This window comes from Melospiza melodia, chromosome 2 (assembly GCF_035770615.1).
Source record: "Melospiza melodia melodia isolate bMelMel2 chromosome 2, bMelMel2.pri, whole genome shotgun sequence".
NCBI lineage: Eukaryota > Metazoa > Chordata > Aves > Passeriformes > Passerellidae > Melospiza > Melospiza melodia.
This window is the reverse complement of record NC_086195.1, coordinates 884,893-907,654: the sequence shown is the minus strand read 5'-3', so window position 1 is coordinate 907,654 and position 22,762 is coordinate 884,893. Positions and strand designations below refer to the sequence as shown.

Here is a 22,762-nt window from a genome sequence, read left to right as displayed (position 1 = left end):
GTCCTGGGGATGAAACTCATCCTGGGTTCTGGGTGTCTGGGCATGACACTGAGTGGCAAAGAGCTGCAGGAACAAAAATATCACAGTGGCCCAGGAAAGTCAGTTCCTCAAATGGCGACATGTAGGGGAAATCCCAGAATGCCAGACTGGTTTGGGTTGGGAGGGACCCCAAATCCCACCCAGTGCCATGGCAGGGACACCTCCCACTGTCCCCAGTGTCCAGCCTGGCCTTGGGCACTGCCAGGGGTGCAGGGGCAGCCCCAGCTGCTCTGGGCACCCTGTGCCAGGGCCTGCCCACCTTGCCAGGGAAGGATTTCCTCCTCATCTCCCACTGAATGTCAGTGGGAACCCATTCTTCTGTACTAAAAAATGGGGTTATTTGATTTTTTCCCTGGGTTTGATATGAATTGTTTAAAAAACCAATAAAAAATGTGGGGTTTGTGTAAGTGCCTGGTTGGAGGGCCCTGGCAGAGCTGAGGTGCCACTGTCCCAGCCCTTCCAGAACAGCCCAGGCCAGCAGCTGCCAGAAACTTCATCAGCTGCAGAACAGATCCAATCCTTGGGATCACACAGGTACATCAGGTGTTCCCTTGGGGAACAGATCCAATCCTTGGGATCACACAGGTACATCAGGTGTTCCCTTGGGGAACAGATCCAATCCTTGGGATCATACAGGGTGCATCAGGTGTTCCCCTGGGGAACAGATCCAATCCTTGGGATCACACAGGTGCATCAGGTGTTCCCTTGGGGAACAGATCCAATCCTTGGGATCACACAGGTACATCAGGTGTTCCCTTGGGGAACAGATCCAATCCTTGGGATCACACAGCCTCCATCAGGTGTTCCCTTGGGGAACAGATCCAATCCTTGGGATCACACAGGTGCATCAGGTGTTCCCTTGGGGAACAGATCCAATTCTTGGGATCACACAGGTACATCAGGTGTTCCCTTGGGGAACAGATCCAATCCTTGGGATCACACAGCCTCCATCAGGTGTTCCCTTGGGGAACAGATCCAATCCTTGGGATCACACAGGTGCATCAGGTGTTCCCTTGGGGAACAGATCCAATCCTTGGGATCACACAGCCTCCATCAGGTGTTCCCTTGGGGAACAGATCCAATCCTTGGGATCACACAGCCTCCATCAGGTGTTCCCTTGGGGAACAGATCCAATCCTTGGGATCATACAGGGTGCATCAGGTGTTCCCCTGGGGAACAGATCCAATCCTTGGGATCACACAGCCTCCATCAGGTGTTCCCTTGGGGAACAGATCCAATCCTTGGGATCACACAGCCTCCATCAGGTGTTCCCCTGGGGAACAGATCCAATCCTTGGGATCACACAGGTACATCAGGTGTTCCCCTGGGGAACAGATCCAATCCTTGGGATCACACAGGGTGCATCAGGTGTTCCCCTGGGGAACAGATCCAATCCTTGGGATCACACAGGGTGCATCAGGTGTTCCCCTGGGGAACAGATCCAATCCTTGGGATCACACAGGGTACATCAGGTGTTCCCTTGGGGAACAGATCCAATCCTTGGGATCACACAGCCTCCATCAGGTGTTCCCCTGGGGAACAGATCCAATCCTTGGGATCACACAGGGTACATCAGGTGTTCCCTTGGGGAACAGATCCAATCCTTGGGATTCCTCTGATAAACCAAGGGAGCTGCAGGAAATCCTGACCCATGGAGGAACTGCCAGGGCAGCACCAGCTCTGCTTTGAGCACCCACACTGAGGCCGGGCTGGGAACAAAGCTCACAAAAAGGAGCCACCAAACTCAGCCAGGGGACAGAAATGAGGTTAAACCCCCCTGGGAATATCTGTGGGTGTTCCTGAATAAACCCTGGAAAAATGATTTCCAATCTTTGATCTGAAACTCCCCTGTGGGAAGGGAAGGGAAGGGAAGGGAAGGGAAGGGAAGGGAAGGGAAGGGAAGGGAAGGGAAGGGAAGGGAAGGGAAGGGAAGGGAAGGGAAGGGAAGGGAAGGGAAGGGAAGGGAAGGGAAGGGAAGGGAAGGGAAGGGAAGGGAAGGGAAGGGAAGGGAAGGGAAGGGAAGGGAAGGGAAGGGAAGGGAAGGGAAGGGAAGGGAAGGGAAGGGAAGGGGCCACCAAGGGCCCTGTGAAAACCCCAACACCCAAAAAAGGACATTTTGCTGGGAAAGAGTGAAAAGAAATTCACTGTGACTCAGTGAAGGAATTCAGCAGAAGTGAGAGGAGGTGAACACTCCTGCTTTTATAAACAAGTCCAGACATAGTGGGGGAGGCAGGCAGGGGAAGGAAGAGCTTTTCCAGGCGAAAGAAGAGAATTTTTTAGGAGAAGGAAGAGATTTTCTAGGGCAAAGAAAAGATTTTTTAGGGGAAAGATGAAATTTTCTAGGGGGAAAAAAAGAGATTTTTTAGGGGAAAGAAGAGATTTTTTTAGGGGAAAGAAGAGAATTTCAAGAGGAAAGAAGAGATTTTCCAGGGGAAAGTGCCAAGCCAGCACTGCAGGGATGTGCCAACCCTGGCTGGGGGTAGGGCAGTTGGGATTATATCCCATTTATACATTCACAGCCTCAATGCTGTACGTGTATAAATAATATATTTACGTGTACATATAATACAAATACTATAAATATGTAGTGTATAACACAATATAATATAAATAATATCTATATATAGTATAGAGTGTAGTATATAGCATATATGATCTGAGCTAAAAGGGACTCTAAATGTGTCCCCAAAGTGCCCCCAAAGTGCCAAGGTGCCTCAGACTGTGCAGCTTTCCAGGCAGGAGATTTCCTGGGTGTGTTTTGGCTCCAGGGAATGCAGTGGAATCACTTTTCAGGCACTTTAATTGGTCAGATTTTTAATTTGCTCTTACCAAATGGAGCTCAAAGCCTCAGGTACCTGCCTGGAACTCCCTCACCTTTCCCAAAAATACCTGGCTGGAGGTGGATCCACCCTCGAGGGAAGGGAAACAGAGCTCCCAAAGCCAAGCAGAGCTGCCACTGCCACCTTTTTGTGTGGGAAATGTTTTGGTTTTGCTGCCTCAGGGAAGAGGCATCCCCAAGGCAGCAGGGCTGGATTTGGGGCTCATGATGGGATTTCTGGGACTTCTGCCAGGAACTGCAGGAAAGAGAAAACTGATAACAATAACAATTTAACTATTTTTTTTAATTAAAAACTATTTTTATAAAAACTAAATGTTTAAAATGCTTTTCCAAGAGTCCCCATAAAGAAATCATGGTCCAGCCTCAGTTTCTTTGGTTCTCTGCCACGTTAAGCACATCATGTGTTGCTTTTATTGAGGTCTAACCACAGGAATTTTGCACTTACTGTGGTGCTGGGATGGTTCAACACCACTGGAAAAACAGCCACCCAAATCCCATGTGGATTCACCACCAAATCCTGCCTGCATTCACCACTCACTGAGCTCTCTAATAATATTGTATTTATCTATTATTTAACTATTTGTTTATTATTTATCTATTTATCTATTCATTCATCTATTTCTTACCTGGGATTCTCCATCAACAATATGGCTCTGAATAAAAAACTGTAATAAAAGAGAAATAAAACCTACTCAATTCTAAATAAATAAAATTAATAATATATAAAACAAAACCTAATCAATTCTAAATAAACAAATGAAACCTTATAATAAAGAAATAAAACCTAACCAAGTATAAACAAAACCCCCATAATAATAAATAAACAAACCCCAATCAATTCTAAAGAAACAAATTTTTGAAACTAACAATAAATAAAACCTAATTGATTCCAAATAACTAAATCCTAATAATAAAGAAATAAATGGAACCTAACCAAATATAAGCAAATAAAACCTAATAAAGAAATAAACAAACACTAATCAATTCTAAATAAAGCTTAATAAAAAATGAAACCAAATCCATTCTAAGTAAGTAAAGCCTAATAATAAATAAAGAAACCCTAATAAGTAATAAATCAATAAATTCTAATAAGTAAGCAAGTCCTAATCAATTATAAAAAATAAACAATAAAACCTAATAATAAATAAATAAAACCTAATCAATTAAAAATAAACAAATAACCCCCAAATAATAAATAACATCTAATCAATTACAATTAAGTAAATAAATCCTAATAATACATAAATCAAGCCTAATCAATTATAAATACATAAAAAACCAATAAATAAAACCTAATACATTATAAATAAATAAACAAAACCTAATAATAAATAAATAAAACCCTAACCAATTATAAATAAATCCTAATAACAGATAAATAAACTCTAAATAAATAAACCTTAACAATAATTCAGGCCAATGCCAGGATCCATTGCCAAGGCAGAAGTCATGGCAAAGTCCCAGCCCTGGGACCAACCATGGAAAATCTGCTGGAGTCCCTCAGCCCATTCTAAATAGCTCTGGAGCTGTTGGCTTCCTCTGTCATGTATTGGCCTTTGCAATTTCTTATTTATAACAATAACTATATTATTTATATATGAATTATAATATAACAACGATTTTGATACGGTACAGTTTGTGATCACTTTGAACTGCTTTAATATTTATAATAATTATAATAATATATATAATTAATATCTATAAATATGTTCATATATATAATAATGTGTAGCTTCTCTATTTTAGTGTGACAAACACACATTATAGCTTAGATATTGGAACCCTGGATTCTAAGAATTTCAGATTTTCTGTGCTGACAGGCACTGACCCCAAAAAACCACCACATTTCACCTGAGGCCATGGAGAAAGCTTCCAAAATTTAATGTTAGAATGAAGATTATAGGTGTGTAGTTTAAACAGAAGTGTGTAATACCACATATTAGAAAACTTAGAGTTTAAAGTTTTAGAATATATTAACATGTATAAAATAAGACAGAAGTTTTAGAGCAGAGACTTGTCCTTCTTCACGTTCTTCTCCATGGGTTTGGGTGGTATTTAATGAAATAAAAAAAGAAATACGATTAAATAAACTAATAAAATAATTAAATAATTAAATAAAATGTTAATTAATAAAAATAATTAAATAAAAATTTAAAATAATTAAATAAATAAGTCCACATTGTGGACCACAAGTAGTTAGTTAAAAGTTCAAAATAATTTAAGTGTCATTTCTTAATTAGACAGTTTATCCTTAAAATCTTATAGAGATACAACTCCATTTTTAGTTTATTAAAATAAAATACTATAAAACTCACAGTTTATAAAACTCTAATATAGATAAAACTAATAAATATCTAAATCCAAACTAAAATACCATCTCATACATTTAATCCCAACCCTAACAAAAAAAAAAAAAAACAAACAGAAAACTCCACATTTAGGCTTTGGCAAAATATTCAGATAGAGACTATGTGTTGTGCATTGTGATGTTAAATGCTTTTATTGGTGTAACTCACTGCCAACGGTGAGAGCAACTCAGATAATTTGAGAAGCAGCTAATGTGGATTTCATGGACTTGTGGAGAATCTTGTCTGTACAAGATAACATTGAAAAGAAAATAAACAAGAATGCAAGGAAGGATTTACCACTGACCTTTGGTTATCAAGAACTGTCAAACCACACAACAGGGGCCTCGTGGGAACAGAAGACAGATAAATTTCACCTGCAGGACTTTAAGAAGATGGGTCAGTAGTTGAACCAGAATGGGTAAACTCACGGGAATGTTTGAATATGCATAATCTTCACGAACGTGCATTTCACCAATGCAACGAAAAAGTGTGTAAGGAAATTATTTTAAACTAACTGATGTGCCTCTGCCAAGCTCACAGTGCTGCAAAAGTCCATTTTATCCCTTATTAAACTTTAAAACTTTTAATGAGTGAGCCTTGTTCCTCTCAGCTCAATCCCAGGACACAAATTTTTGCTCCATCACCCTCCCCACTGGGGCTGGGAGCTGATATTGAATTTATCCCACAAAATCAACATGGATTAAGTGGTTCTGGTTTCACTAACACCCAGTTTGAGGCATTTCCCTGCTATCCCAACACCACACAGAGCAATCCAGCTTTCCCCAGGGCATTTGCCAGGATTCCAACATTACCAGCATGAATTCAGTGAAGAGAATCACAGAATTATATAATCGTTCACCTCCAAGCTCATCTTGTTGGGAATATCCTGAACAAGGAGAAGGAACCCACCCCAAGGGCCACACTCCTCAGAAATACCTTGGAACTGAACAAATCCATTTAATTACTTCCTTTATACTCCAAGATGAAGAGTCCTGTGACCTGTAAAATTCTGGTCAAGTCCTTTTCTCAGTATTTCTGGATACATCTGAAAAATCAGAATGAGGCTGACTTGGGCATTTTGGGAACCTAATTTTTCAGTTTAAATATTTGATACTAAAAGAAACAAACAAACAAACAAGTAAATAAACTAAATTTCTACTACTACTATTATTATATATTCATTTTAGATATTTACATACCCACTGAATCAAGGAGTTTTTCCACCCCACTGTCCTGGTTTTGCTGCTTCTGGCCCCACTGGAAAGAGCTGGTACAAGGTTTTCTGTAAGCACACTTGGAGCACAAAATACAATAATAATAACAATAAATATCCATTCATTATGATCCATTTTGTTCTGCACTCCGGAGGAAAATGGGGCTGCCTGTGAATTTTCCTGCCTCTTTCAGGAATATTCACTGGGTGCTTTGGTTAAAATCTGGCAGTGAAATCTCTCCCATGAATTAAATTTTGTGCAAATCATGCAATTAATTCTATTTATATATAATTTATATGGGATATTCCATTCTACCCTTCACATTGGGTTTTTCAGGAAGGACAGCTCCTCATGGGAACTTCCCAAGCATCCACAGCTTCCCTGTCACTACAACAAAAACACACAGAACCAAGAGAGGGGTAAGAAGCAAATGTGCAAAATTTATTATGTTCTTCAATGAACACAGCGATAGGAAATTTATAAAATTAGGTAGTATCTTCAAAATTAAAAAAAAAAGATATATAAACACCAAGAGTTCCTAGAGAGAACAAACAACAGCAGTCCACGGGATGCTCAAACACAGCTGACCCCAAAGCAGTTTCTTCATAAAAAAATAAGAGACTTAAAAAAAAATAGCTCTGGAAGACAGTGGAGTCAGCATGGCAAACACGGGATATGAAAACTGAAATGCTACTGCAGCACATCCTGATTGTCCAAGGAAAAGTCTGTTGGCAAAACAGGGAAAGCTCTGAGTGCCAAGCTCAGCCCTCTGCTAAAGGCATCTCCTAAATTCCACCAGGTCCTGCTAACTCCAGAATGAGCTTGGAGAGACCTCAAAGCTCATCCCAACCCACCCCTGCCATGGCAGGGACCCCTCCCACTGTGCCAGGCTGCTCCCAGCCCCAGGGTCCAGCCTGGCCTGGGACATTCCAGGGATGGGCAGTGAGACATGGAACAAGCACTGGGAACATTCCCAGACACATCCATGAGGAACCCTGTGAGGAACCCCATGAGGAACCTCCTGAGGAATCCTGTGAGGAACCCCCTGAGGAACCTCCTGAGGAACCTCCTGAGGAACCTCCTGAGGAACCCTGTGAGGAATCTTGTGAGGAACCTCCTGAGGAATCCTGTGAGGAACCCCATGAGGAACCCCAGGCTCCTCACTGCTGCTCCTCTTGCTCCCTTGGCACCTTTAGCTCAGGACCTGCTGGCCAAGCAGGGGCTGGCAGTGGCAATGCCACAGGATTGTGTCCAGCATGGGTTCCTCTGGCTGTGTAAACGCTGTGGGAGTGACCCCACACAGAACTCTGCTGGAGCAGGCAGGGGTGCCCAGCTCACAGCTTCAAGTAGAGAAGAGCTCAAAGCTGCTCCTGGTGCAGGGGGACAGCCCTGGCTGGGCTGGGGACACTGGGGTCATTCCCAGCCAGGCCTGAGCAGCTCCCCCAGCAAGGGCAGCTCTGGGAACCCAAACCCAGCAACCCCAAAGGTCACAGTGTCCCCCTGAGGACCCCAAAGGTCACAGTGATCCCCATAGGACCCCAAAGGTCACAGCGTCCCCATAGGACCCCAAAGGTCACAGTGTCCCCCTGAGGACCCCAAGGGTCACAGTGTCCTCTGAGGACCCAAAGGTCACAGTGTCCCCCTGAGGATCCCAAAGGTCACAGTGTCCCCCTGAGGATCCCAAAGGTCACAGTGTCCCCCATAGGACCCCAAAGGTCACAGTGTCCCCCATAGGACCCCAAAGGTCACAGTGATCCCCATAGGACCCCAAAGGTCACAGTGTCCCCCTGAGGATCCCAAAGGTCACAGTGTCCCCCTGAGGATCCCAAAGGTCACAGTGACCCCCATAGGATCCCAAAGGTCACAGTGATCCCCACAGGATCCCAAAGGTCACAGCGTCCCCATAGGACCCCAAAGGTCACAGTGACTCCCATAGGATCCCAAAGGTCACAGTGACTCCCATAGGATCCCAAAGGTCACAGTGTCCCCCTGAGGACCCCAAAGGTCACAGTGTCCCCCTGAGGACCCCAAAGGTCACAGTGACTCCCATAGGATCCCAAAGGTCACAGTGTCCCCCTGAGGATCCCAAAGGTCACAGTGTCCCCCTCAGCACCCCAAAGGTCACAGTGTCCCCTCAGGCTGGGCCTTCCATCACAAAGAGGTTTGAAGTGTCTGTGAATTGACAATCCCATCCAGGAGTTCTGATTTCCCACAGTTACATGATTTCCCTCTCCAGTGTTTCTCTGGATCCCTTGCTCCCAGAAGTGTTGTCGTCGTTGGAGTAATTGCCCGAGTCGCGGCTGCTGTGGGTGGAATGTTTGTAGTCTGAGAACACGATGTGAGTTCCCTCCTCTGTGACCATGGACTCAATCACACAGCAGTGCTCCACGGCCTCCTCTGCTGCAGCTGACAGGTAGGGGCTGCTCAAGGGCTGCCCTCCAAACCCCTGGGGACAGAAGGACAGGGGGAAGAGATGAACAGCCATAAATAATAATTAGATACTGCTTTAAATAATTAAATACTAATTCTGCTAAACACCACAGTCACACAAATGGGATAGATCAGATTCTTTACTGTGAGGGTGGGCAGGCCCTGGCACAGGGTGCCCAGAGCAGCTGGGGCTGCCCCTGCATTCCTGGCAGTGCCCGAGGCCAGGCTGGACACTGGGGACAGTGGGAGGTGTCCCTGCCATGGCAGGGGTGGCACTGGGTGGGATTTAGGGTCCCTCCAACCCAAACCAGCCTGGGTTCCATGCTCAAGTTGAGCACAATGTGTGGTTTCCCACCCCTAACACACTCCTTGTTTCCCTGGGGTGACCAGCTCAGATTCAGGATGAAGTTTTAGATCCCAGAACCCACAAATCCCCGGGGCTGGCACAGCCCTGCCAGCCCATGCAGTGCCAGCTGTGCCCACCTTGTGCCCAGCCCAGAGCACTCAGTGCCACCTCCAGGGCACACCTGCAGGGATGGGCACTGCAAAGCTCCCTGGGCAGCCCCTGCCAAGGCCTGAGCTCCCTTTCCATGGGCAAATTGCTGCTGCTGTCCCAGCTGAGCCTGCCCTGGCCCAGCCTGAGGCCGCTCCCTCTGCTCCTGTCCCTGTCCCTGGCACAGATGCCAGTCCCACCTCCCAGCTGCATTCACTGAATCCATCACTGAGGGGCGACTCCAACATTCCATTTCAGCCCTTTTCCTGCTCTCAGTTATCAATCACCACAGAATTGCAGCATTTCAAACATTTCATGGATTAGAGCCTGAGGAGGCCACACAAGAATGAAAAGAAGATCCAGGTACAGAGGTTTCAGGGCACACCTGAGCATTGCCCTTCTCATTCCAGAGCAGGATCCCTGCTAAGCAGCACCTGTGCCAGGCTGGAGACTTGACAATGCTCTGGAGACCTCTGATAAAACCTCTGAAATGAACCCTGGCTGACCCATAACACATAAACATCATTTTTCCATGACATTTAAAGTTCATTTTCCTCCAAAGAAGCTGTGAGAAGTCAGAGCTCACCTCGATGTTCAGGGGGGGCTGGCAGGAGGGGAAGAACACGTATTTGATTTTGCTGTAGGCTTGGTAGAACACAAAAACAAGAGGAGCAGCCACCAGCAGGACAACCAGCAGGGCACCCAGGAAAATCCCAGCAATGATCAGAGCTAAAGGTGTACCTAAAATTGGGAATAAAAACCATTCAGTCAAAGTACTCAAAACCAGCAGAAATTAAAGCACAGCTCCAAATGTGCTGCAGAATTTATCAAATAATTCAACATTTCCACATCATGGAAACATTCCACAACACTTCCACAGCCATGGGCACCAGGGAAAAGTGATGCTGTGCCAGTGCCTGAGACAATTTTGCTCAAAGAAGCCACAAAATATTTTCCAATAGAAAATCAGGATCACCAAGGTGGGAAGAGGCCTCCCAGGTGCTCCAGTCCCTCCATGACCCCAGCACCAGCTGGGGGCGCTCACCTGGGGAGGAGAAGCTGCAGGGAGAGCTCAGAGCCCCTGGCAGGGCCTGCAGGGGCTCCAGCAGAGCTGCAGAGGGACTGGGGACAAGGCCTGCAGGGACAGCACCCAGGGAATGGCTGCCAGTGCCAGAGGGCAGGGCTGGCTGGGATCTTGGCCATGAGGAATTGTTCCCTGGCAGGGTGGGCAGGCCCTGGCACAGGTGCCCAGAGCAGCTGGGGCTGCCCCTGCATCCCTGGCAGTGCCCAAGGCCAGGCTGGACACTGGGACAGTGGGAGGTGTCCCTGCCATGGCAGGGGTGGGGATGGGATGATCCTCAAGGTCCTTCCCACCCAAACCCTTCCACAATTCCATGATTATCTCAACAAACTGAAAGGAGTTTGGGGATACTGAAATTTACAGGCAGCAGCAGCCACTTTCTAAGTAATCCAAAGGACACAATCAGGTCTTATCTCATGATCAAAGAATGGAAGATTTTCACTCTGGGGTATAAAAACATGGGGAATACAGAGCAGGGTCTGTCTTGAAGGCCCTGCTTGGATTTAAAGAGAGGTAGCAGGATAAGGGGCAGAGGAATACCCAGGAAAATGGATTCAAATATTTTCGTATTCAGGTAAAAAGTGGCATTTGGTTCTTTTTAGGCTTGATAAGACACAGCAGTGAGGACCACAATATAAATGAATCCTGAATGTGAGCCAGGCATTGCTGTTATTACATTTTCTTGGCTTTCAGGCAGTTTGAAGGCTCAGAAATTTTCATAGTGTTCATAAAATTTTATATGGCCAACTACCTTCACCATGATTTGTCCTTGTGTTCTGAGCGAGTGCAATCCTCCCACTCCCCCTGGGCACCAAGATGAGCTTCCAGCCCTAACAAATCTGATTTATCTCCTCAGATAAATCAGCACGGGAGGTTCATTCCCAGAAGGACTAAGTTTCAAGGCTAAAATACCCCTGAAAATGTGGAATTTAGTGATTCCCCAAGATGTGGGGTTGGGAAGTGAAGCTCTGTGCCCAGCCAGGTGCTGGCAGGAGCGCTGAGCTCCCAGGGAAGGGGTGACAATTGCAGCTCAGAGGGCGTGGGTGCATTTCTGCAGGGCTGTGCCCACCTGCAGGGGTGAGGATGCACTGCTGCTGGCTGTAGGCACTGCTCTTGTTGTAGGGCTCAGAGAAGGCCTGCACCTGCACACAGTACAGCGAGGAGGGGGACACGTCAGGCACCGTGGCTATGGTCTGCCTCACCTCCTTCTGCTTCACCTCCTCCTGGAAAAGCAAAGCAGGGAAAAGGGGGGGGATCAGAGCCCATGGGCAGCACGGGAGCCTCAAACAGCTGAGAGCTGCAGCTTCTGGTGGAGAAGGGATTCTGTGAAACGCCAGACATTGCTGCAACCCCAGAATCTGCCGGAGAGACTTTCCAGCTCATGCAGTCCCACTTCCAGGTGCCTCTGGAACATCTCCAGGAACTCCACCACCTCCCTGGGCACCCAGATTCAGTAAAATACATAAACCACTCCTTAGGTCCTCAGCAAAACTCAGCAAACATCTCCTGGGCAAGAACCAAGTGCTTCCCCCATTAATCTGAAATGTCCCAATTCCCAGGAAACTCCTTCCTGCTGCAGTTTGCTTCCTTCTCTTCTGCCCCCTTTTACCAATTTCTGTGAAATATTTTACCCTAAGAAGCATTTAAACAACATGGAAAGACCCATTAAAATGTGAGCTAAAAGGATGCAGGACTTCAGCGTTCGAGGAGCTTTTTCCATCCCATTGCTCACAGCCACATCCATGGAAATGGAGATTTTACCCCATCACTGGGAGATAAAAATCACAGTGATCAGGTTTCTAAAAGAGTTACATAAAAATCTCAACCAGTGGGTGATAAAAGTCACAGTGATCAGGTTTTTGAGAGAATCTTTCCTTACAAAACCCAATAAACTGACTTTTTAAAGACTGATCTACCACAAATGTGCCTATTTTGGAAAGGAGCTCCAGGATTTAAGTCATAATCAATAGAATATTTCATTTTTTCATATTTAAGTCAGAATCAATAGAATATTTCATTAAAAAGCCCAATAAACTGAATTTTAAAGACTGATCTACCACAAATGTGCCTATTTTGGAAAGGAGCTCCAGGATTTAAGTCAGAACCAATTTTCTATTGTTTGTAATTTGTTCACACCTTCGTATCTGAGGAATTCTTCCAGTAGAGGATCCTGTAGGACAAGTCATAATGGTCCCTCATGAATTCATCCTTATCTCCTCCTGGAGGAGAAATAAGGATGTGGAGCAAAGTGTCACTGAGGTCCAGCCTTACACCAGGAGGGCCAATTCCATCTGAAAACAATAAAAGAAATAATTGAAGTCCAACTGAAAAATTACAACTAAAAATATCAAATTCTGTCAGTGAAATCCATGATAATTTTGAAGAAACATAGAGTTAGAAGTATAATTTCATCGTTTTATTCAGAGTATCCAATCCTGAGAAACATTTTGAATTAATTTCACTATATTCCTGTGAAACCCCCCTCCTGTCATCTCACAGAGACATTTGGCAGGGGTTTGCTGAGCAAGGAGCACTTCAGGAAAGCATTTCCTTACTTGTTTTCAGAGGATCCACCTTGACTTCCCTGGAGAAGCAGGATTTGTTGTGTCCCTCCCTGGCCTGCACCCGCAGGTGATAAAAGCCAGTGCCGGTGATGATGGAGGAGAAGTTGCAGCAGGAGCTGGTGATGCTCTCACACCCAGGGACACTGAGCCACTTGTCTGAGTAATCATCATTGAGATCCTTCAAGAAGCCACTGCAACAGAGAATTCAAGAGTTCTCACGTCAGCTCCCTGAACTCCCCCAAAAAATCGTATTTGTTTGTGCTGCACTTGGCTCAGTTTGGGGCAAAAAGGCCTCTAGTAATTTAAAAAAAAAAAAAAAAAAAATCAGCATTTTAATCTGAGACATTCCTGAGTGGAAGAATGAAGATAAAAGGGCCAGGGAATACAAATCAGGGCTTTAAGCAAGGCTCAGCAGGGGGGTGAAATGTGGGGTGGGCAGTTTCTGAAAACCCAAAGGAGAAGTTCTCACGTAGCTCTGTGCTGTCCATTGATTTCTGCCATCACAAGGAACTCCCAAGGAATGCCAGGGGTCCCTCCTCTTCTCTTAGGTGCTGGCCACAATATTTATGCAGCAGCTGGAGATTGAGATACAGGTTTATAGAGCTGCTTCCTACTGGGATTTTTTGGGTGTGATTCGATGGGATTTTATGGGATATGATGGGGGGTTTATGGCATTCCTTGTTTTTTGATGCAACACGATTTTTATCTGATTTTCTTTATGTGATATTTTGTGTATGATAGGATGGGGTTTGATGTGATACAAGGGTTATTTCATGTTACATGAGGGGGTTTTTATATGACCTGATGCGTTTTTTATGTGACACAACAATTCTATATGGGACACACCATTTTCCTTATGGGACACACCATTTTCTTTTATGGGACACTTTTTTTTTTATGGGACACAACATGCTACCTTGTGTTTTCTCCCCTATTTGGGTCTGCCCAGAAGAAACCCAAGCTGCTGACAACTGAAACCTCCACCACCTGCATTTTTGTTCACTTCTTTTGCTCCACATTCAAAAAGGCACTAAGCAATTCAAGCTTCCCAGCTTTACAAATGTCCCTCAGCATTCAGGAGTCCCTTCCACCAGGAGTTTAACACCCCAAAAGCAGCCCAGTCCCTGAAATCCCAGGCTCAGATGTTACATGGAATTCTTTGAACAGCAGTGAGCTGTATTTTTGCTCACTTCTACTCATCTAATTTCTCCACATTCAAAAAGCCACTAAGCAATTCAAGCTTCCCAGCTTTAAAAATGTCCCTCAGCATTCAGGAGTCCCTTCCACCAGGAGTTTAACACCCCAAAAGCAGCCCAGTCCCTGAAATCCCAGGCTCAGATGTTACATGGAATTCTTTTAACAGCAGTGAGCTGTATTTTTGCTCACTTCTACCCATCTAATTTCTCCACATTCAAAAAGCCACTAAGCAATTCAAGCTTCCCAGCTTTAAAATGTCCCTCAGCATTCAGGAGAGGAGTTTAACACCCCCAAAAGCAGCCCAGTCCCTGAAATCCCAGGCTCAGGAATTCTTTTAACAGCAGTGAGCCATCCATGTTCCCATTAACACACAAAGCCACCAAATATTTCATTTTAACCCCTGGGGAACACCAGAAATGGGATTTCAGACTGGCAGAGTGGGATGGCTGAACTCACAGCAGGTACTGCACGTTGTAGGTCACATCCTGACTTTCCTGGCTGCTCCAGAGCAGGTGGAATTCCATGTTCAGAGCCAGGACACTCAGGTTGGTGGCACACAGGAGGTCGTTCACTGCTCAGGGGAAAAGGAAACCCAAAGTTACCAAAAATCTTCATGGGAATGGGCATTTCACATGTAAATAATGAAAACATAAAGATTATTCACTATACAGATTGCAAGTCACAGGGTGTGATATGCAAAGAATCCCATCAAGCATTTAATTAAAAAAAATCAGTTAAAATCAATTCAGAAAAAAATTAAAGTATACAAATATTGAGAGGAGCAGAAATAAACTGGTTTGGAAATAATATGAGGAGAAAAATGTAAAAAATACACATCTGTATTTATTGTACATTTTGATTTTTTTGTTTTAATATTTTATTAAAATATGAATGTGACAATTACTTAATATTTTATTAAAATAATAAAAACTTGCATGTATCAGTTATCGTAATATTTTATTAAGATACAAATGTATTATTTTAAAAATACATATGTATTCTTTTAACATTTTTAAAATACACAGGTGTGTATTAATTAATGGTTTTGTGTATAAAATAATTTTCATTTGCCATCAATTACTTACATTTTGATGTACCATCAACTCATTATGATGTACCACCCCTGTCCAATCTAATATTTGACTTTCTGCAGTTATTTTTTTTCCTTAAATAAACATCTAAAAGCAACTGCACAGCACAGAGAAGAATTTAATTTTACATAACAAGGTGGCAAAGTGCCCCCTCAAAGCCTTTCCTCAGCTGCTGTAACAATCAATTCACCAAGGATTACATAAAACCAGCATTTTTGAAGCTCAAGTCAACTTTCTGTGCATTCATTGAGTGCCAAGTATCCCAGAGGCTTTGGGGTTTTTTACCTCCTGATTCAGTCACTGATTAAAAAGAAGAGTTTTCCAAAGCACACAAAGAAGTTTTTGTTCCAAATTAATGTCAAAGTTTGCCTCATGGCAAAAACATTCTTGTACTACTAAAACTCTACCCTTGACATATTTTACGTTGATTGAGAAGGGCAAATATATACAATATATATAATTTGTATACCAAACTGAGGAGGAATTTGGCCTCTCTGCCTATCCCTGCTGCTTCAGAACCCCTGACTGTTTAACAGAAGCCACCATTGGCAGGTAAGCTGATGTCCTGGGTACCTTTCTGGGTGGTTTTCACACAGCTGGGGGGGCTGAACAGGCCTTGCTTGCCCTCGCTGGGCAGATTTGCTTGGACTTTGAAGCAATAGGTGCTGTCTGGGGCAAGGTCATCAATGGTGTCCACAGGGAAAATCCTTTTGTTCTGGGGCTGGAAGGAACAAACACAAAGAGCCTCTGAGGGGAACTTCCTGCTTCCCCAGGAACATTTTAAATGATCATTTTGCAAGGTTTCAGCCCATTTGGGTCATACCCCACCTAGAAATGTGGAATAGAGAAAGTAGGAGGGTGTTTGAGCTGGAGAAATCCTAAAGGGAAGTTTGCAGCTTAGCCAGTGACAGACAGGAACATTTTGGGCTCCTTTGCCATGGCAGTGGGGAGGGACTGGGAATGACCAGGAGCTCACCCCACAGACACCCCAAAATGCAGCAGGACATTCCCATCCCTGATCACCCAAACACTGCCCCCTCCTCTGCCTCTGGCTTCCAACTGAACACACATAATTGTACTTCTGGGCCTCTTGCTCCTTTGGGGTGTGATCCCAAAATCCCTGAGGTGGGAGGAGCCCCCCAGGACCACCCAGTGCCACCCCAGCCCCACCAGCACCACCCCAATCCCTGTCCCCAGGGCCACATCCAGACTGCTCTGGGACAATTCCAGGGACTCCAAACCTCCCTGGCAGCTCAGCCCAAGGCCTGAACACTCTGCCAGGGAAATTGTATTCTGATTTCGATCTGAACCTCCCCTGGTACACCTTGAGGCCATTCCCTCTTGTCCTTTCCTCATTCCTGTGTTTCCCTCTGGCTGTGCCCTCCTGGCAGGGACTTGTGCAGAGCCACGAGGGCCCCTGAGCCTCCTTTGCTCCAGCCTCAGCCCCTTCCAGCTCCTCAGGGATTCTGCAGCCCCTTCCAGCTCCCTCAGGGATTCTGCAGCCCCTTCCAGCTCCTCAGGGATTCTGCAGCCCCTTCCAGCTCCCTCAGGGATTCTGCAGCCCCTTCCAGCTCCTCAGGGATTCTGCAGCCCCTTCCAGCTCCCTCAGGGATTCTGCAGCCCCTTCCAGCTCCCTCAGGGATTCTGCAGCCCCTTCCAGCTCCCTCAGGGATTCTGCAGCCCCTTCCAGCTCCCTCAGGAACTCTCCAGCCCCTCCAGGTCCTTTCTGAAGTGGTGAATTTGATCTGATCTCCTGAAAGAACACAGATTGCCCTTTGATTCCTGCCCTAATTTAGATGACTCTCACTTCCCTAAAAAAGATAAAAAAGGAAGAGTTTCTCCCCTGCTCCTCACAGGAGAGCTCTGGGTGCTCTGCAGGACACACATGCTGCCTTGGAAACCAGCTCACAATGGCAACACCTCAAAAAAGTCCCTGGATCAGGGCAACCCCAATAAAACAATCCTATGGTAAGAACAAAATCATCCCACCAAGAAAAAAACCACCTCACCCAACTTTCAAACACACTGGAGCAGTTACACAGTGACAGAAGCAAACAATTCCATTTCAGAGCACGAACTGAAGTCCATCTCTGGCAGTTCTGGTAACGTTAAATAACAAAAAGAAGTGCTCATACCTGAGCACGTGAGGAGTTTTCCCAGAAGACCAGGTTATATTTAAAAGTCAGGTCATTGATCCACATTTTTTTCCTCTGATTTGCTTCTGGAGGAGAAACCATAACTTTTACAACTCCATTTGTGGACTGCAATTCCAGTCCTGGTGGACCAATCTGAGCTGCAAATATGGAAAGAAAAAAGAAGCATTAAACATCTCTAATTTGAGAAAATACACCTCAAAAGTGGTTTAAATAATAAACCTAAAATATCTGCCTATGCTATCTTATTTTTAATTCTTTTGAATAATCACCTACAGGATCTTAAGTTTTCATTGACTCAGGCAGTTTCCAAAAGAAACTTAACCTAACAACCAACTACCATCACCAGGTTCTAAAAGCAGTTAAAATGAAATATTACCAGCAAATGTTTTCCAAAAAATCAGAATAAATTATTCTAAAACCTGCAAGGCAAGGGATTTAGCTCAGTCCAATAAATCCAACTTCAGAGAAAGGATTCAGTACCACTGGAACTGCTGAAAAGACACAAACTTCCCAAAAATGGGGTTCTTGGAGCAACCTGGTCTATGGAAGGTGTCCCTGCCCATGGCAGGGGATGGGATGGGTTTTAAGGGCTCTCCCAGTCCAGACCAGTCTGGGATTCTACAAAAATCTACTGTCAAAAAGAACTGTTCCAATAAATAATCTGGGAAAACACACAGTGACAGGAAATTCAGTCAGGAAACCAGCACCACCTGGAATAGTCTTCCCTTTCCAGAAAAGAGAGAATTGCAGCATTCCATGACCTGCAGATGCCTGATCTCATGTTCCTGTTGGGAAACTCCCCCAGTCCTGCTGTTACCAGCAGTGGAAACCACAGGTGGCTTTGCACAGTCCCTCATTCCTGACTGCTTTGGCTTGGGAAGGACCTTAAACCTCATCCCATCCCACCCTGCCATGGCAGGGACACCTCCCCCTGTCCCCAGAGTCCAGCCTGGCCTTGGGCACTGCCAGGGATGCAGGGGCAGCCCCAGCTGCTCTGGGCACCCTGTGCCAGGGCCTGCCCACCCTGCCAGGGAACAATTCCTCATTGCCAAGATCCCACCCAGCCCTGCCCTCTGGCACTGGCAGCCATTCCCTGGGTGCTGTCCCTGCAGGCCTTGTCCCCAGTCCCTCTGCAGCTCTGCTGGAGCCCCTGCAGGCCCTGCCAGGGGCTCGGAGCTCTCCCTGGAGTGCAAAGTGTCCCCACAGCCCCGAGCTCGTACCGACTTGTTCTGGCACCATCTCCAGGACCTGGGACCATGGGGACACCAGCGGCCCAGCCTGGGCCCTCACACGCACGTAGTGGGCATCATAGTACTCTGAGATGGCTGAGGAGAAGTCACAGCTTGTGCCAGCCACAGCCTGGCACCCTGGCAGCTCCTGCCAGCCCGTGGGCTCCAGCTCCGGCCTGCGGGACAGAGAACAGCCCGGATTAAACAATGCCTCCAGGAGAAACACCCCAGATAAACAATACCCCAGGAGAAACGCCCCAGATAAACAATACCCCAGGAGAAACACCCCAAATAAACAACAGCCCCAGGAGAAAAACCCCAGATAAATAATACCCCAGGAGAAACACCCCAGATAAACAATACCCCAGGAGAAACACACTCAGGAGAAACACCCCAGATAAACAATACCCCAGGAGAAACACCCCAGATAAACAGTACCCCAGGAGAAACAATATCCCCAGGATAAACAACAGCCCCAGGAGAAACATCCCAGATAAACAATACCCCAGGAGAAACAATACCCCCAGGAGAAACAACAGCCCGAGGACAAACACCCCAAATAAACAATACCCCAGGAGAAACGCCCCAGATAAACAATACTGCAGGAGAAACAGCAGCCCCAGGATAAACAATACCCTGAGAGAAACAGCCCAGATTAAACAACAGCCCCAGGCTAACAACAGCCCCAGGAGAGACACCCTGGAATAAAAAACAGCCCAGTATAAACAACACCCCCAGCACAAACAGCCTGGGATAAAGAATACCTCCAGGAGAAACAACAGCCTGGGTTAAACAGCCCAGAATAAACAACAGCCCAGAATAAACAACAGCCCAGAATAAACAACACCCCCAGGACAATCAGCCTGGGATGACCAGCCTGTGACACACGAGGCTCACTCTTTCAGATGGTGACAAACTGAATAAAGGACAGCAGGGACAGTTCCAGCTCTGGGGTGCCTGGCACCTGCCAGAAGCACACACTGACTGCAACAACTCTCAGGTACCTGCTCGGGGCACGGCTCAAATGCATTTTCATGAAAATTGTACATATTCAATCTTCCCTGGAGTTCACATGCTCCAGGAATTCTTTATCTTAGTTTGACCCATGATTTCATCTTCTCAGAGCACAATGCACATGGGATTTTGCATTTTATTTCCTCACAGATAGGATTTTGAGAACTTTGTATTTTATTTCCTCACAAACAGGATTTTGAGAGTTTTGTATTTTATTTCCTCACAAGGCCCCTGGTCTGTGGTTTGACAGTTACTGCTAGCCCAAGGAGCAGTGGTGGATTTTAATTTGCTCTTTTGGTGCTATTTGCTGGTTCTTCCAATGTTTTCCTTTCACACAGAATTCTAGCCAGTTTTACAAGTACTTTCAATTAATATTAGCTATTTCATTATTGAATAGATATTTCACTATTGTCAGTTAGTTACAAAAATAAAGGCATTAGTTATTTCACAACTACAATAATTATTTTATTAATTTAATTTTTATTTTAATTTTAACATCATTACTATTAATATATTAATACAAAATAATAAGTTGTTATATTCATTACTATTATTATTGTCATTATTATTATTACTATTATTTCACTACTACAATTACTTCTGCAGAAGTTAATGTTATAACACACAGTGCATAATATTTTGCAAAAGCCCAAACTATAATATATATTTATCACACTAAGATATACAATCCACACAGGGATTATAGTATTGACTATAAAAGGCTGACAAATTATACTATATCAAAAGCAGTTAAAAAGAGATTACAAACTGTACTCCATCAAGATAATTTACAAAAGCCAATAATAACAAAATACAATAACTACATAGTTATTTATAAAACATCCCAGGATAAAGAGCCTGGGATAAATCCAACTCACAACCAGTGAAATTATTCTTATTTTCTTCTTAACTTTAATAAACATCACTCCTTTTCATGCTGTTTTATCAGCAGTGCAATCAGTGTTATCTCCTTATAAATTATCCTACAACTGGCAGAACACAGAATTACATCCTCAGGATTATTACATTCCCTAACCTGGCAAAGATTTTATAATTGATGGGAAGGAATTTTAAAGTCTTGACAAAAGTGGTTACAGGAGCATAAAACCAGCAGAACTCCATTAATGATAACATGAGCCAGGAATGGAAATAAAGGGAAAATAAAAAATACAGAGGGGAAAAGTGGAGCTCAGCAATAATCAGCTTTTCAGCAGCTCTTTTTTAATCAACACACATCCACACCTCAGTGAAAAAAAGAGATTTATAGAGACATTTAAAATATCCTGGCCAAAGAAAGGAGGCACAGTAATTGTTTATCCTCAACTCCTACCTTGTCTTTCAGAACAGTCTGATATTCTTTAAAATAAATCTATTTTCAAAGCAGCTTTTCTTATCTACATATTGGAAAATAAGAGTTATTTATTTAAAACCCAAAATCCCAGAATGGTTTGGGTTGGGAGGGACCGTAAAGCCCATCCTGTTCTACCCCTGCCAAGGGACCTTCCATGATCCCAGGTTGCTCAGAATTTCACCAAATTTATCTCAGAAATGTTTTTCAGTATTTACTTGTAGGAAAGTGCCACAAAATGCCTGTGCTAATATGTGCAAAAGAAGTGGGACATGGAACAACTGAAGGAAACCAAGGAAATATCTAAGTACAAACCTTAAACTGTTTTGTCTGGGCATTAAACTTGCAGCTGAGAAATGTGGGTTAATGAACTCTGAGAAATTAGTTGAAAATTATACTGAAAATTCCCTCAAATCCTCTGTGTGCGTCCACAGCTACAGAAACCAAACAAACCAGATTAAATTTAGGAAGGACATTGAGACTCTTGAGTGCAGCCAGAGGGGCCAACGAGGCTGGAGAGGGAACACAAACCCTGTGAGGAAGCCCTGAGGGAGCTGGGGGTGCTCACCTGCAGAAAAGGAGACTCAGGGCTGCCCCCATCACTCGCACAGCTCCTGAAAGGTGCCTGTGCTCACCTGGGGCTGGGCTCTTTCTGCAGCAGCGCTGACACACCCAGAGCACACAGCCTCGAGCTGCACCAGGGGAAATACAGGGTGGAGAGCAGGGAAAAGGTTTTTGCAGCCAGGGTGAGAAAGTTCTGGAATGGCTGCCCGGGGAGGTGGTGGAGTCCCCATGCCTGGGTGTGTTTAACAAAGCCTGGATGTGGCACTGGGGGCCAGGGTTTGGTTGAGGTGGGACATGATGGTTTCTCCCAACCCAGTGATTCTGGGATTCTGTAAATAAACCTAAATGCCACTTCCAAGTGTGCCAACAGATCTCCTGCAAGAACCCTGCTGGTGGTTCAGCGTTAGCAGCAAGCTCTGTGTGATAAATAAACTGATTTACAAATACCCTGCCAGCAGTGAGACAAACTTGGGCCAGCAGCAGCAGCAGCCAGGGGTGGCTGCAGGGGTGGCACTGATTACTGAAACTGGGCAGAGAATGTCCCTGAATGTCACCGACCCTGGGGTCAGTGCCCTGTAACCCCAGTGCCAGGGATGGCTGCAGGGATGGCACTGACCACTGGAACTGGGCTGGGAATGTCACCCTGGGCTCAGTGCCCCTGTAACCCCAGTGCCAGGGATGGCACTGATCACTGGAACTGGGCACAGAATGTCACCCTGAGGTCACTCCCCCTGTACCCCAGTGCCAGGGATGGCACTGACCACTGGAATTGGGCTGGGAATGTCACCCTGAGGTCACTCCCCCTGTACCCCAGAGCCAGGGATGGTACTGACCACTGGAATTGGGCTGGGAATGTCACCCTGGGCTCATTCCCCCTGTACCCCAGTGCCAGGGATGGCACTGACCACTGGAATTGGGCTGGGAATGTCACCCTGAGGTCACTCCCCCTGTACCCCAGAGCCAGGGATGGTACTGACCACTGGAATTGGGCTGGGAATGTCACCCTGAGGTCACTCCCCCTGTACCCCAGTGCCAGGGATGGCTCCAGGGATGGCACTGACCACTGGAATTGGGCTGGGAATGTCACCCTGGGCTCACTGCCCCTGTACCCCAGTGCCAGGGATGGCACTGACCACTGGAACTGGGCACAGAATG

The 22,762-nt window shown here is 45.3% G+C and overlaps 1 protein-coding gene across 1 annotated transcript; it reads right to left on the bottom strand.

Moving 5' to 3' along the window:
• Window positions 1-6,860: 6,860 nt before the first annotated feature.
• On the bottom strand, window positions 6,861-22,762 carry IFNAR1 (interferon alpha and beta receptor subunit 1). Its single transcript, XM_063180180.1, has 10 exons — window positions 22,741-22,762; window positions 18,673-18,857; window positions 17,432-17,589; window positions 15,870-16,017; window positions 14,662-14,776; window positions 13,000-13,199; window positions 12,581-12,735; window positions 11,514-11,667; window positions 9,950-10,104; window positions 6,861-8,886 (listed from the first exon to the last, which is right to left on the bottom strand). The coding sequence occupies exons 2-10, from the start codon at window positions 18,689-18,691 to the stop codon at window positions 8,656-8,658; spliced, it is 1,335 nt and encodes a 444-aa protein (XP_063036250.1). The 5' UTR covers window positions 18,692-18,857; window positions 22,741-22,762; the 3' UTR covers window positions 6,861-8,655.